Source organism: Diadema setosum, chromosome 14, assembly GCF_964275005.1.
Source record: "Diadema setosum chromosome 14, eeDiaSeto1, whole genome shotgun sequence".
NCBI lineage: Eukaryota > Metazoa > Echinodermata > Echinoidea > Diadematoida > Diadematidae > Diadema > Diadema setosum.
In genome coordinates this window covers 22198275-22213159 of record NC_092698.1, presented here as the reverse complement: position 1 = coordinate 22213159, position 14885 = coordinate 22198275, and the positions used below count along the sequence as shown (strand labels likewise).

At 39.0% G+C, this 14885-nt stretch overlaps 1 protein-coding gene across 5 annotated transcripts in view; it reads right to left on the bottom strand.

Moving 5' to 3' along the window:
* The window catches only part of LOC140237434 (talin-1-like), a 182951-nt gene that overhangs the window by 87497 nt on the left and 80569 nt on the right, over nucleotides 1-14885 (bottom strand). For 4 of the 5 annotated variants that reach the window (XM_072317358.1, XM_072317357.1, XM_072317359.1 and 1 more), the window contains exon 1: nucleotides 1855-2012. In XM_072317358.1, the coding sequence (XP_072173459.1) occupies nucleotides 1855-2005 (151 nt within the window). In that variant the 5' untranslated portion in view covers nucleotides 2006-2012. Of the gene's footprint in view, nucleotides 1-1854; nucleotides 2024-2846; nucleotides 3015-4284; nucleotides 4375-5249; nucleotides 5355-8428; nucleotides 8493-11230; nucleotides 11359-14158; nucleotides 14302-14885 lie in introns of those variants that run through there. The other variant, XM_072317361.1, reaches the window with a different exon arrangement.

Sequence of the window (14885 nt, the reverse complement as noted above, 5' to 3'; positions counted from 1 at the left end):
CTCTAATCCACCTTAAGCCCTGGAACTTCTTTGATGAATTCCCCCGTCATTCCTGCCAGTGATATATGGGGGGGGGGGGGGGGGGCCTCTCTTCCTCCATACTGTATTGACGTCTACCCCCCCCCCCCCCCACCCCTTCCCAACCCAATGATAAAGCATGTTATGCACATCTAGGCATGAACACATTAATGTTCACACAATTTCACATGCATACATACACACAGCCGTGCATTTCATGTAAGCACCACCAGGACCAATGCCCATACACAAATATGTACTGCATAAGCTGTTACTTTCGGGAGGATTTAATTTTTTGCAAATTTTGCTTATCACTGTGGGAACACGAATTTAAAAACACACAAAAATATCTCAAACTGACAAACATTAGTGCACTAATGTATGATAGCGTCGATGTCAAAATCATGAAAACAACATCTCGCAAAAATGTCTGTGACCTCCTCATTCACAAAAATATCTGTACGCAAAAATAACAGCTTGTACAGTACCTGCAAATGCTAAGGTTCAGCTAACTGAAGCTAGGAGTTAACATATCTTGGTAAATAAAAGTACACTGTGGAATAAAGCTTATCTTACTACAAAAAAAAAAAAAAAAGAAGGATGTTGATGCTATTGAACAGGTGAATAATGCACAGACATTCAAACACTTAAAACTTAATAATCGGTCTTCTGATGTTGCTTGGATTTTCCATAACCTGCATTCATACGGAAGTTTCTTATCATATCGGCATCCCACTACAGCAACATATTTACCTTTATGTTTTAGTAAGGATTTCAGTATTTGTCGTCAGGAAACTTTGACCCACATTTAGCATTCAAAGAATGTAGAATATACAGTCCACAGATTAAACTCATACTTCATGCTTTAAGCTTCAAATTCTCCAAACACCCAACCATACAACAATGTTTTTTGCCTCCTCTTATAAGTCTGATTGTTCTTATTATATGACAGAAATTTCTGTTGCTGTTATCAAACATTAAACCGAAAACCGAGCATATGCTATATTTAACCCAGTTTTCAAAAATCAACTGGAGTCAAAAATCTCTGCTCACATTCAAAAAATCCAAAAGACTAACAGTGCACAAACCTTTACAAAAATGTTATGTGCAGCCTTTAGCAGAAATACATTCATACAGCCATATCTACATTCTACTTCAATTTTATCCAAACCACTTTTATCTTTAATATAAGATTATCTGATTCAACAATTACTGGTTGTACATCTTATAAAAATCTAGCCATTATGATTTTTTCCTGTCTTAAACTTAATGCATGACCTCCTGTAATCTTAACTATTTATAACAAGAGAGAAAGATGGAGTATTGTATGTAAGATATGCAATCATCAAAAGTTTAAGATAGTAAGCATGCACTTGACCTTGTGAGTCTAACCTTACATGCAGGAAGTTCAATGTTTATGTGATTTGTTTCTCTTCGCTTACTTGTTATATCTCTAATAAATACTGCCTACAGACAAGTTTTAAATTGCGTTGACTAACAAAGCCTGTCATTGCAATGCTCATACATGTATAATGTTGTTGCAAATCTCTACCAACTTGACCCCAACACGTGCAGATTTGAAAATTCACCAATGTGGTGAAGATGACAGCCAATGATACCCTGGTAGACCACAGTGCTGTTGGAGACAGCATGAAACATTAAATGGCAAATTTTACCGGTTCGCCCCATGAATACTCCAAAATATCAAATTCCAAACAACACCATACAGTCATTCCCCTGTGGGTATGTGAAAGACTCGTAATTGCTAAATGATACAATGCCCTCGAACTCTCGTGACTTCTTCAAGATACAAAATGCGAACCAACGACAACTCACCCTGTCCGCCCGCCCGCATGACAGCAGGGATGGCCACCGAGCCCTCGATCACGTGGTCCTTCTTGTTGGACTGCAGCTGGATGATGCGTGCCTTGGTCGCCATGACGTTGTCTTCATATAGGAGTGATTCCTCATCTCCATCCATGCCCATCCTGTCTTTGCCCTTTTGCTGTAGGAGGTGGAGGAAAAATTAAAGAAAATGAATACATATATTCCAAATCTTGCGTGACTATAGAATACACGTAATTCTTTTATGACTGGCATAGATATCAATCCAAATGGTATCTCCCAATTTCATAATTTCATCTCTTGCCCCAATCATCTCACTTGTAAAAGCAAAAACAACAACAACAGACAAACAAAGACCAAAAGACATGTTGTTGCAGTTTCTTTGCTTAGAGTAATTCAGTTTTAAGACCATTATTGAGGACAAAAGTACATCACACTGGAGAATACTCCCAATGTGAAGAGGGAAAAAACATGAGATTAAAATATATAGGCTCATAAACAAAAATTAAACAAATTGCTATGGTTACAAAGATGTAATGATACCAACAAAACATACAGGTGTACACTGCTGACCAAAACACACTATGCCACCATGTCTGCTCTATTGTTATACATGTTCACTGTATCATCTTGAAAAATGTTATCTGCTTTTACAGAGGTACACACATGCTTTTAATTCATTTAAGTACACCCCGTATCCCTAATTTTCATAGTACAGTCAACAATTGAGTACTCAAAATCATTTGCATTTTTCGTATTTAATGTTATGTTCTGTGGAAGAAGAAATTGAAATAAAATTGAATTTAACTGAATTGAGAAAAAAAAAAAGAAAGAATAGCAGCATACAAATATCTCCCCAATCACTGGCTGACTGCAGTTGTCACAAGGCCAGCCAAATCAGCACACAAAACAGGCTTATATTCTCTTTCCCTGACAGCGAGACAGCCTCTTGCCCTCCGATGAAGTCAATTCCGATCTTTTACCTTCTTCAGGATGATGTCGATGTAGCCAGCGATCAGGGCTCCGATGGCCTCCCCTTCGGTGGTCTGCATGGAGTAGTAGGCGTCCGAGTGGTCACCAAAATCCAGCGTGAAGCTCTTCGGGGAGGCGGCCCAGCGACGCACAGTGGTCAGCGGCCATGTTTTCAGGATCTGTTGCAAAACATGAAATCACAGAATTCACGAATTTCTGATGGCAATAACACTAATCATCACTGTGATCATGGCAAATGATTAATAATCATCATTAACATCATGAATCATATGTCAACGACTGAATGATCACTGTGTTTACACAAAATAAACTGAAATGTCAGGAGAGGTCCTAACGATACATTGTATGTTTGCAAATCTCCCAGATTTATCTCAGAGACCACACTATGCAGACATACGATCCATTGTCTTTCCTTCAGTCAGCTACTTTGAATATTTTCACATTTTCAATTGTTTCCTGAATTACGCTAATCATACATACTTACTGATCAATCTAATACAAAGTAAAATGCTTTAAAAATATCCAATGTGAGTGGGTTTTTTTTTTTTTTTTTTGGGGGGGGGGGGGGTGAGAACTATAAAGGTTCCTGCAAATGTACATGTATTTTGTAGATAAATTCCTCAGCACATTCTTCACATAAAATGTATTATACAACTTCAAAGAATGTTCTTTTATCTGATTGGTTCAGTTTAGATCACATGGCATTCAGCGGACTGCACAAGAGCACCCAATTGCATTAGAGTGCAGGAACGACAACCAAATGCAATATATACTGCACTGCGGCGAGCGCAGTATAGTACACTTTAAATACTATTCAACTGTACACATATTATTTGATTGTTTTTTTGAGGAGTTACATGTACATGTATAGAGCTCAGTTTGGTCGGGGAAGTTGTATAAAACAAACAATGCATATTTGCTTTTGCATTCATGGGCTAAAATACTGCCCTCTGTGCTGGACTCACCACCTTGATATACCGCATGTGGTCCACAGGACCTCGCGCGGTGTATATTCGGGGGCTTTTCTCGCACATCGGCCTGAATTCTCACAGGTGGAAAAGCTATTCCGCGGAATAGTTATTCCGGGAAATAAGTTAGTCCACCTTTGAGAATAGATTCCGGGGAATAAATCGCGTCATTTTACGTCACGAGGGCCTGATTTGCATAAGAGGCGTAATAAATCGGCTGAATAAGCGGTGTAATAACGCTATTCCACCTTTGAGAATTCGGGCCATCGTGCATATTTGGCCCTGTACGCACTCGGTAACATGCATTTTCTGTACACTAACTACATTCAACATTAGTTTATACGAAAGAGAAAACAGATCCATATAAAACACCTGCACTGAATGCTAATTTTTAGTGTCCATACAGGCAAATACTATAAAATACTACATACTAGGGATAGGAAAACAAAAGTCTACCGACCTCCTTGGTTCTTTCATCCACACGAACCACGCTCTCCCTGTTAATGCCGAGAAGACGAGGCACAAGCCTGTTCTTGCCTTTCATTTTTTCCTGGCAGGGGAGGAAATATAGACATATTATTCCAGTTTCCTATCAGCAGCAGTCTACACACAAAGAAGGTGCTGTAAAAACCCAGAAACATCTGCGGCTTGAAATTTTCACGAATTGGAGCTAGCATTCGATGTACTATGTAGATACACTTTCCCAAGCATTTTTACTTTCGCGAATCTTGGCTCCTTGCGAAAGTTTCATGGACGCAAAAATTTCTGGTTTTACAGTACACATTTGTTTTTTGTGGTGAACAACCACTAACATATTCATATGCTATGAGACCTGAAATGGGACCATATTTCAGAAAACTAATGATTTATTGTAAAAGTTTTCAGCACAACAATACAGTAGAAATGTACTATGTCAATACAAATGTATAAAGATTTATTTGTATTATCATTATTGCATTATTTTATCAATACCATCATGAGGGATAGACTTCTTCATCATAATCATAATTATAATCATTATCATAATGATTACTATTATCATCATCATCTTCATCATTCATTATGATCATGGCCGTCACATCATCTTGCTACAAAAGTAGAGGGAAGCTTGCTACAAACTAGTTGGGCATAAGAGACAAAAGTAAAGCTGAAAGACAAAGTGGAAAATTTCTGGACAGCAATACGAACCTTTGCAACTGATTGACAAATTGCCCTACTTCGACGTTAATAAGCACTGAATTGATCAGTCTTTTAGTAGTAGCCATGATAAAAAAAAAAAAAATCATGGCCGTACATACTTTTTATCATGGCTACTATTAAAACACTGGTCAATTCAGTGCTTATTTATGTTGAAGTAGGGCAATTTGTCAATCAACTGCAATGAAAACATCTCAACAGAAGAATTTCATGAATTTGAATACGAACCTTCACGAGGAAGAAGGTAATGCCGTAGGTCTTGAGGGATCGGCAGTGCTGCGTGTACTTCACTTTGGCGTCCAACTCACTCATCCCGATCATGTTCCTGTGTTCCTGTGCACGACAGAAAGACGTAAAAAAAACAACAGGAAAGTCACACAAGATGTCAAGATCCAGACACACATTCTGATGCTGGGCATAAAGATTCATGTGGTTTCGTCTGCAACTTTTTTTTCTTCGGCATAACTTGTAATTCAACTGACCTACAGATTAGTGTTGTCTGCAATCATGAATTTATCGTATATGGAAGAAAACTGGAGAGATGAAATGAGGGGAACAAGTTTCTTTTTCGAAATACTCACAGGCAACATAGTAACAATTTGGGAGGCACCATGTTTGAAATGATGTGCCGGACATCGACAGGCAACATGTTTACAATCTGAGGCCAAACTCTGGCAATTTGAAGAGCAAGTGACATATCTCAACAGCAAGCACAGGCAGATCTCGCTATTATTTTCGAGCTATGCTCACTCGGCAAACTGCTCTCCCACGCCCATTCTAAGATGGACATAGAGAGAAAGAGGACCAACTGCCAGCAGGGAACTGCTTTATATATGGAGAGCAGAGGTAACCCCTAATCTACCTGTGGAAAAAAAAAAAAAGGAGGTGACAGGATAGTCAATAGGTGGGTCATACAGTCCAAAAGGGAAGGAAAAAATAGAGGGATAAGTTACAACAGGCAAGGGGACTGGTAAGCTACTGTTAAAAGTAACAAAATCGAAACTTAAGATTTTCATATACATTCCTGGAGACAATGCGGCAAAAAAAACAACAACAACAAAACAACTATGAATGCTTGCCAAAAAGCATCAATCATAGGGCGCAAGTTGTTAGTCTACTTGTATTATGTTGTTTCATTCTCCTCCTTTTTGGAAGAAAAAAATGATGACAGGTGAGAGGTAATACTGGAGTCATGAGATGACACGAGAGATATCTCCTTGGCTATAATCTTCTTGCTGCTCTTTTTCCATTATCAGGTACATCACGACCTGTAATTTACGGAGTGGAGTTTGGATGGCAGGTGGCCAACAACAGAGTATGGATGTCACTTCGAGTATAATTGTATAGCCTCTCTGTATGGCAGCATGACAGATGAGACATTAAACTCAATATGTGGGACTGAACTTAAACTGGCAAATCACAGCGCGGAGAGATTACCAGTACAAGATTATAATCTCCGCTGCTCTCACAAAGTCCAATGTTCAGAATATTATTTGTTCTAATTTGCCAATCAAACGCCCAGGACGTCCAGCGAGAGACCCGAGCAGGGTAGCTTTCCCAGCGTATGCTCAAGTCATATCATACATTTTCTCCTTTTACACAGAGATGGGGCAGAGACAATTTGATCAGCAAGAACAAGAAATCATCTTGCCAAGTTGATGGCAAGATCTAGAAATGGTCCGCTACAACATAACATGTACACACATAAGTTCATTCCTATTACCTTATCACTGAAATTACACCCTAAGCAAACACAATCCATGAACTTGCATGAAAAGTAATGAATACAAATGCTTGATTTTTTTTTGAAGTCTGAATACACACAATAAAGACAATATCAAAAAATATATAACATATTAAGAGAATGAATTTATATGCAAAAAAAAAAAAAATGAAGTTAGCATTGCACTTCCCTCAGCCTTTAATATCACTCAACATAGGGCAAGTTAGGTAGAAATATCCAATACGGTTCTACTTTCTGACAATTGCACTAAAACCTTGTTAGAATTGGCTCTACTTTGGGTTTGTTTGTCTTTTTCATAATGTCTATTACCTAACTTGTTACTATAGTCCTATAAATCAACTGACTAGTTTTTCATGCGGCAGTGAACAAACAAAAAAAAAAATCATTTTTCAATTGAACTTTTTGTTGTTCATATACAATTCTTCCCTGATGCCAAGATTTTCAACAGTCTCTTAATTGCCAAGTTCATAGCTAAGGCCAAAAAAAAAAACTGTTGCATTGGCGTAACCCGCCCGACCCTAAAAATTCCGCCGACCCTATGTTTTTTTTATTATTTTTTTTTGCTATCGACATCAAGTATCTTCTTGACTGCGATCGCGATCGCAAAAAACCCGGAAGTGGAAACGGCTCTGGGATATCGGATGTACGAGGGAGAGATCCACAGAACTCTTACACTGTGTAAGAGTTCTGTGGAGAGATCTCGCTAGCACCTCGCATAGCCTCGCTTGATCAGTAGGTCATCTGTTTCCAACACGGACGCGTACTCTATCAAGATTTATACAGTGTATACTTAGCATTCAGACTGCAATGTATTGTGCACAGTTTTGCCATAGGTTTCTTGTGTGGAGAACTTACACGAATCTGTAAATGTGGGACTGTAATAGAGATCGCCGTGTGCGATGAAAAGATCGTACATATGGGTCAATTTGCATCTATCTTATCTAAGTCAAAATAGTAAAATATGAAGTGAAAACATTCAGGATAGGGATTTCAACATCTTTAAATTCTGTGAAGGGGTATAATTCGAGTAATATCGGCCTCATAAATGATTTGTAGAATAGATGAACACAGCACATACGGTGCAGCAGTTGTAACTGTTTACTGAGCACGAGTTATACACATAAAATGCAGGTAGCAAAAAAAAAAAATCCGCCCGACCGACCCTATTTGAAAATCTCATGTTACGCCAATGCAACAATTTTTTTTTTTTTGGCCTAATTATCAAATCGACAACACTTGTTAAAAGATTGAAGATCCTGGTTTTGGTGGTTGGTTTGGTTTGTTTTTCTTTTCTTGAATTGGCAAACTCCTAAAATTTCTTTCTGATTTTGTGTAGATCTAATGGATAAATCAGCTCAGTCAAAATCTTTTTCTTTTTTTTAAAGGAAAAAAAAAAAACATGCAGTAAAATTCAAAATTAGTAAATGATGACATGATGAGTTTTATGGCAAAATTCCCCTGAGTACTTGATGGGTGCAATGATCATAAAGACAGACTCACATTTAAAACTCACCAGAATACCTCAAACAGTCTACAAGAACAATTAGACACAGTAACTTGTCCTCAGTGATCCTAGTGAATAGGAGAGAGTTTAGAAAGTCAGAAAGAGCGAGGGCAGCAGCATGGAAAGAAGAAGAGAGGGGAGGAATAACTGTTCCCTTACCAAAAATATCCTCTTCTCGACACCTTTATTTTTCACGTACTCCCTGGGGACCATGTCCTTCAACCTGAAAAGCAAGAGAGACAGATGAAAAAATGACTCCCTAAATCAAATTGAAGATCAAAGGGGAAAAGGTAAGTACTTTACACGCTGAAATATTTGCAGTGGATTAATTTTCATGAATAGCCTCTTGAACTAAAAAAATAATAGCCCGCAATAAATGTTGATGAATATGAGGACAAAAGATTGCCTCGTACACACTGTCCTACACCAGCACACGAGCGTTGCTAGTGACTACTAGTAGCAGAGCCCAGATGCCATGCCTTTCCCGCCCCATGCTCAAATGCTTGATGATACTCGTAGGCCCAATTTCTGATACTGTAAAAGTGGATATTTTCGCGGGACTAATTTTTCGCGCTAGGCCGGGTCAGAAGAGTTTCGCGTGTTTTTAATTCCGCGGAATCAAGACATCACGCACAGGAACATATGGCAGGCAAAAATATTCACGTGTTTTTATTTTCGCGCTAGTTTCTGGTTGCGTGAAATGCGCGAAAATTTCAACACCGCGAAAATTTCCACTTTTACAGTAAGAGAAATTTGTTCTCACTTCAAGCAATGTTTTATACAAAACAGTCTGTTTGAGAGGTATCATTTTCTTCCGAACTTTGTGTTTTGTTATTTTTTGGTCAATTATCATGATAATGAGAATACCACAAAGCCTTAGATTAACAACTCACAAGAATTTCACAATCAACTGCCATTCACGAAAACTGTGCATGAAAATATATCAAGATGTACAGTAACCACTCACAGTGCAGCAAGCTCATTTCCTCTTTTTACTGCTTTCTTTCCAATGAAAGCAAAATAGATGATACGAAGACAAAACAAATACGTATCCGAGAAAGCATACAAGTAAAGGACACGACCCCACGCTAATTTCCTCTCCGTGTTTGTGTAATTTCCATAGCCTGATCAAACAGAAAAAGTATTTACATATGTAAATAGAGTGAACAGCGAGTATCAATTAAGGATGGCTTTAATAGCCACTATTTGTTTCAATATATTATTTTGTCTAGCCTAGTATGAGGAAACGGATATCATACATAAAGGAACTGTCGAATGCATATGGATGGTGGGGGGGGGGGGTGGTAACAATAAAACCGCAAGAAACAGAAAATCTATTTTGCTTCCATTCCATTCGAGAAGTGACATGTGATACATCACTGCCACAACAGGATTCCTACAAAACTTCTAAATCTACATAGTCTGCATGTTTTGTGGTACTAGATTATGATGCATACATCTCTCTGTCCCTGCCATTTTAGTTTTTCAGAAGATGGGATCAACAGGACCTGAATGCCAGAACGACTTTGCAAGGCATTTTTCTCACAATTTACTGTCGTAAGATTTTGAAATATTGATGTTTCCAGGAGTAACACAGGTTAGTTTCGAAGAAACCCTTCATGAAATAGACTATTGAACGATGATTCATTCAATCTAAGCCGGTAAATCTCTATGGATTGGAACAATGTGCATCACTCGATTTCACTCACAAACAAGTTCGATTTAAATCATTCTTGCACTTCTACCTATCTCTCTCTCACTCTCTCTGGCTCTGTCCTTCATTCCTTCATTTCTTTCAACCTTTCATCTTCTCTTACCGATGTATCTTCAGAAAGCAATCTGTTCTGTGGCAAGGACTTCCCAATGCAATGCCACTTAACGTTTGAATTGACACTGGCAACCAGACTAAAACCATGGAAGCAGACACGATAGAACTGTCATTACATGCAATCGTTGTAGAAGTATCACATCACGATTTGTTTGACATGGCCACAAATAATGCAATAAATGCTTGAAAGCAAACAAGCAACCACAGGGACGGACAGCTTGAAATACCCTTTGAAGGACTACTATGCAATGACGATAAAGTGCCCTGCCTGTGGGCGCAGCCGCTGCAGCAAGGGGAATCCCACTGGGGTGCTCATGATTTTATAGTCCGGGGGTTGTATCTACAAAGCCACAATAGCTCATTCCCACGACATAAGATAGTCATGGAATTTTGAAGCTTCACACGTTTTCACTGAACAGCAATATTGGTTGGAGCCAACTACTTGAGAGTGATGACGTCATTACCCGTGAAGTTCATCATTGCTTTAATATCATTAACATACTTTGTATAACAAATTGGCAGAGCAAATATAACTCTGCAATTCTGTTTCGCAATGTTTCGCAAAACAGACGTTAACCATTCTGTCAATCATGTAACTTTCTTCTCTTATGTCCAAATATGTTACGTAGATTAAACTCTATTCCTTAAAGTTGACTTGCATACGGGGAAAATTCAACAGGGACAAGTTATGATTTAGTGATTTAAGACGTTCTTCCTCCCTCAACCCGCTCTCATCCCCCCCCCCCAAAAAAAAAAAATAAAAGAAGGAAGGACAGATTATCATGAAATACGAGGCCAATAAAACTTATAATGCAACAATTTGTAGCTGGTGTCATGACAAAGACATAATTCCAACTAGCATCAAATGTCTGTGCCAGAAATTCAATTTACCAATACAAAATTGTCTCATTCTCATTAATTTCCTAGGCTCATACTTTCGGAAACAAAATGGTCATCACACGTTTTTCCACTTTTTTTTTGGGGGGGGGGGGTTGGGCGTGGGGAGGGAGTTTTGTTGTTTTTGTCTTTGTTTTTTTTTGCAATTTGTGCTTCACACGCACATTTCTTGACAGAACCTTGTATCAATGAATGTTGCTTTCGTCCTCAACAAATGGCTGCCCTCTCGTACTCACTCCAGGAATCCTGGCTTGTGCTTGCTCTCGTTGTAGTCCCCGTACTGGATCTGGCACTGCGTTCCGGCTAGCACAACGGCCTCGTCGTACGAACACGGGTGAGTCCCATTCAAGATGGCATCTCGGGACTGAATGCATTCAAGGAAAACAAACAACAAGAGGCAAAGAGAGAAGAAAGAGGGGGTGGGGAGGAAATAAGAAAACAGTCAAATTTCATCTTTTCATGTTTGTGTTGCAACTGCCAATTTTGAACTCAAATATTGAAAAGGACTTGCAATAATGTATTTCACATCTATTGAACTCTTTGTTAGGCACAGAATGTTGCAGACAGCATAGAGCTCCAAGAAGCTAAAAATGAAGCACTGTATGAAATTCACAATATATTTTGGTACAACCTCACCATCAAACCCTAACGAACAAAATAAGTCCCATTTCATTCCATTTCTGAGAAATCTGCATCTATTTAAAAACAGAAATTCAAACAGCGATGTTCTGATCCTCAATTTGCATTTCCACACATTGGCACACTGGAAATGAAAGTGCAGTGTGACATCTCGTGTGGTTTAAAACTGGCAGGTAAGATTTCATAAAACTTGCAAAGTGATATGATGATGTAGAAACCTAATACAAGTTTTGATTTAACCTTTTGTGGTATATTAGGCTACTAAATAATCCAAGGATGTAACAAATCTCTTCCACTTCCTTTTCTAACACTTTGTGTTAGGGGAAAAACAGTTGACGTACAGCACGCACTGTTCTTTGAAAATCACAATATGAACTCAGTCTCCTGGTGCTCAGAATCTCGAACATTTATTTTTGTCACTCTCAGTAAAAACATTTACATCTAATAATTGCAGAAGAGAGGGAAGTTCAAGATTTGCACTGATGTTTCCAAGACAACAATCTACTGCACAATGTATCTTGCGTATCTTAACCATTGGAAGAGACTCGCTGCATAGGATTTGGGGTAAAATTCATGAGCATACATGCACTCTGCACATTTTTGTTCACTCTGCCGTAAAACAGTAACCCTGAGCAAATGGGATTTACATACATGTATCCACATCCACTAGCATTAACAGAAGCTCCGTCTTGTTTTGTGTCTGCTTCTCTTTGAAAAGATGGCAAACTCAAATGAGCAAAGATCAGAGTGCAGTCACATCAACACTCACTCTTTGTCAGTCACCTTTGTGTGTCTCCCTATCTAGCCTATAATCTACAAGTATGCAGTGCAGAGGATGCAGCTTTTGTCTTTGCTGTTACGCGAAACGTCTGATGCAGCAAGACTATTGTCTTGCGAAGCGATACGTTTGGGATGTGGCCAGACTATGAACAGTGGAAGCATCCACCGTCTATATCCACTCGTCTTTCTTTAGTCGTTGTTTTCTTACTATCGACTTAGGAATCTGTGTCAATTTCTTGTACAACAATTAAAGCAAGACAAGTGGATATAGGTGGTGGATGCTTCGTGGTGGATGCTTCGCTTGCATCCACTGTTCGTAGTCTTGCAGCACCAGACGTATCGCTTAATAGCAAAGACAATAGTCTCGCTGCATCAGACGCTTTGCGTGACAGTAAAGACCATAGCTGCATCCTCCGCCCAGATTATAGGCTACCCCACATCTAATATATGACAGGTATTCTTGTGAGACAAGATAGCAACTTAAGCAACTTTTCTCAAGGCCAGCAAAGTAATAACCCAATCAGTTTCTTACCAAGAACCTAGCTTCATTAATCACATCTTTCTTTTTTTTTAACTTCATGAACTCTCTAAATGCAGTACAAACACAGCAGTTTAATGCTACATACTGAATTGTAAAAATTTTGACTTTATATATCAGATCACCAAAATGCAAACAGAGAAAACTAGAAATGTCGCTGGTTATACCCCCGCCAAACAACATTTCATAAGCTTTGGTCGAAACAACATTTCATAAGCTTTGGTCAAAAAACTGAGGAAGTAGTTAAATCCGCAAGATCTTTCCTTGATCTTCTGCCATTAATATGCCGTTACCATGGCAACGTACTTTCGGGTACTGTCGAAAAATGCGTCTTGCACATCTACAACCAAAGGCACACATCTGTACCAAGTTTCATGGAAATTGGGCAAAAACTGAGGAAGTAGTTTGCAACACAAAATTTTCCATCATTTTGGCTCATAATATGTGAGCTGTTACCATGGCAACATACTTTTTGTCACTGTCAAGAAATGTGTCATGCTGATCTATATCCTAAGACAAACATTCAATATGAATTCCATGAGAATTGGAAGAACACTGATGAAGCAGTTTTGCCATGAAGCATTTTGCCCTATATTTTACCAATAACATGCCGTTACCATGGCAACGCACTTTTTGCCACTGCGGAAATATGTGTCTTGCACATTAACATATTCAGATGAACATCTGTACCTAATTTCATAAAAATTGATCAAAAACTGTGGGAGGAGTTCGCGACGCAAGATTTGTACCCATTTTTGCCCATAATATGCCGTTACCATGGCAACGTACTTTTGGGTACTGTCAAAAAATATGTCTTGCACATCTACAACCCAAGGCACACATCTGTGCCAAGTTTTATGGGAATCGGTTGAAAACTGAGGAAGTAGTTCGCGACGCAAGATTTGCAACGGACCGACCGCCCGACCGCCCGACCGTCCGCTGATTCCTATATACCCCCTTCAAACTTCGTTTGGCGGGGGTATAACAAGTTTCAGAGAATGTTTGAGAAGTGTAATTTCAATTTTCTGCATTGGCAACAAAACAGTCTGCTCAGGCAAGACAAAGAGATGCCATTTATAGAGTTTCTAAATGAGGCAAAAGGGTTATTGCAGAATTAACACAGCAGAGTGCATACTCGTGAGACTCCGATGTAGGAAAAGAAAAAATACACACACAAAAAATCTGAATCTCTTCAACAGGATTATACCTGGACATAGAGCAGGTTGAGCTGCACGGGGTCGCGCTTGTCCACGTTCTGGTCGGAGTAGAAGTACTTGCGTCTGAATATGAGGCACTCGTTCTCTTCTACGCCTTGTTCCCGGAGGGTTCGTGTGTGATCCAGCCAATTCACTGCAAAGCGAAAAGCGATGGCAGCCATTCGTTCAGACTTGATGATGATGTGTGTGTGTGTAGGATAAGTGTCAATCTATTCATAGAAAAGTGCCTGTCATTTTTACATCAGAATGACCTGTTTGCCATATTTCAGATTAAGCCATTCGTTCTCAAATTACATGGAAAGATCATTTCCCCCATCACTGGTACATCTCTGGCACATTAACCCAAATTGCCTTAAAAGTAACACTAGTCGTACGTCTAACCAATTGCTTTCAGGAATCGGGACTTAAATGAATTAAACCTATGGAGAATTATCATGTCTGGGGGACAAATGGTTAATACAGGGCAAAGATGGTTCCCACAGTCAATGGTATACATCCCTTCTCATCGAGGCCAAATCTGACCGAAGATTGATATCCATTTTTGCCGGAGTTGCTCTACACTTGTCTTATGAGCAGATGCTGAGAAATTGAGTATAGATTATGGAATATAGAATTAGACAGATTTCAGACTTGTTTCAGGTAAACTAAGACTAACTAGTGTCTCCACAACTCTCTGTTGATGTGACACATAAGAATATCACAATGTGTATTATATGA